We start from the raw sequence: 1,599 nt of genomic DNA, 5'->3' as shown, positions 1-1,599 counted from the left end.
AATACAAACTTAAGATATGAAACTTAAAGTCCTTTGAACAAAAACACATTAACAAACATCGAAGAGTTGCCAACAAGGACGTTGTAGAGTGCCCTCTGGTGGACAAACTATACGCCAACACTCATAACATGGTTGAAGGATGTTTTGTCTATTTTCATTTTATTTTTTAAATATTAATTCATCGGCCATTATAAACGCAGTTGCCAATAGTTGGGAAAATGCCTAATGTTGGCCAATAATATCATCCAATATATCTGTCTGGCACTAAAACTGATTACTTTTTAATGAACCCCACCTACTCTGTGAGGGAAGCTAGAAACACAGCGACACAGGAACACTGCACAGAAATGTACAACAACATGCACTTGGTTTACAATGAAGGTGTTGTGCCACCTACCGCAAGAAGAGAGAACCACAAGCAACAGGACAAAAACAAAGCGCCAGAGATAGGGCCGCATGTATTCCATCAGCCTCTTCAGAGGTGTAGTGGTGTCTTCTCTGGGCTCCTCAGAGGGCGCCCTCGTCAACAGAGATGAGATGTATCGACTACAGGAGAGCAAAAGAGATGACACATATCGACTCCAGTAGAGCCACGCCACCACGGTCACAGCATAACCCTGCAACACCTGCAAAACAAATCACAGGCTTTACACACAAATACAGATATTATACCCAAGATATTGCATGAAACACATAACTTAATGCTTCAGATGATTCCCACAATTGTTAGGATGAAAGCAAAGACAACAGCATTTCTAAAATGGAGGAGCTCTCATACTCTCCAGACTGTTTTGGTTTTGGTTTCAGTCTTGTTTGTGTTCCAAGCTTAACAGCTTGATTGCAAAAAGCACCAATAAAGTAAGCAATAACAAATATTTGAATCTTACTAAACAAGTCATAAAATCATTACTTACAGCAAATGTACTAATAAATACTTAATATTTAAGTGAATTAATTCAACTTCTTTCTATAACAAATAAAGTTGTTGTTGTTGTTGCAGCAGGATGACTGTAACAGTGGAAGAAGTGACCAGACTCTTTAGTAAATTAAAAGCAATAGCACAATGTAATACTACTGCTTTACTAGTAAAAGTTAAAAGTAAGTATTAACAGCAACAACAAAAAAGTGTTAAGTGAAAGTACTTGTTATAAAATGGAATATCTTTCACAATATTTCCCTCTAGTAGACTAGAAGTATAAATACACATTAAATGCTCAGGTACAGCATAAGTATATAATTGTACTTATTTTTTATTGCACCAATGGCATCTATCTACCTACCCTCCTTCTCTTCTCAGTGCCCTTGAGCGGGGATCTTCAACAGGGGGTCCGGGCCCCTTAGGGGGTCCTCAGAGTCAATTCAAGGGGGCCTCCAATTATTTTTATTTTTTTTCAATGAATCCAATGTATTATTAGCAAATATAAATCCCCACATGATAGGCTTACCTGGCATATGTAAGGTAGTCACTAAAGTAGTTAAGTAGTTGTTCATTTCTTTAATGTTTAATTTATTATACTGCACTGTAACTTTTATTCGCGTGTTTTATCTGTTTTTATTTTAAAATTGTTTATATGTAAAGCACTTTGAATTGCCCTGTTG

The 1,599-nt window shown here is 36.8% G+C and overlaps 1 protein-coding gene across 2 annotated transcripts in view; it reads right to left on the bottom strand.

Moving 5' to 3' along the window:
- Positions 1 to 1,599, bottom strand: part of tap1 (transporter 1, ATP-binding cassette, sub-family B (MDR/TAP)) — an 11,878-nt gene that overhangs the window by 8,644 nt on the left and 1,635 nt on the right. For both annotated transcript variants that reach the window (XM_032518104.1, XM_032518105.1), the window contains exon 3: positions 398 to 626. In XM_032518104.1, coding sequence (XP_032373995.1) covers positions 398 to 626 — 229 coding nt within the window. The remainder of the gene's footprint in view (positions 1 to 397; positions 627 to 1,599) is intronic.

This window comes from Etheostoma spectabile, chromosome 6 (genome assembly GCF_008692095.1).
Source record: "Etheostoma spectabile isolate EspeVRDwgs_2016 chromosome 6, UIUC_Espe_1.0, whole genome shotgun sequence".
Classification (NCBI taxonomy): Eukaryota; Metazoa; Chordata; class Actinopteri; order Perciformes; family Percidae; genus Etheostoma; species Etheostoma spectabile.
This window is presented reverse-complemented; position numbering and strand designations above follow the sequence as displayed.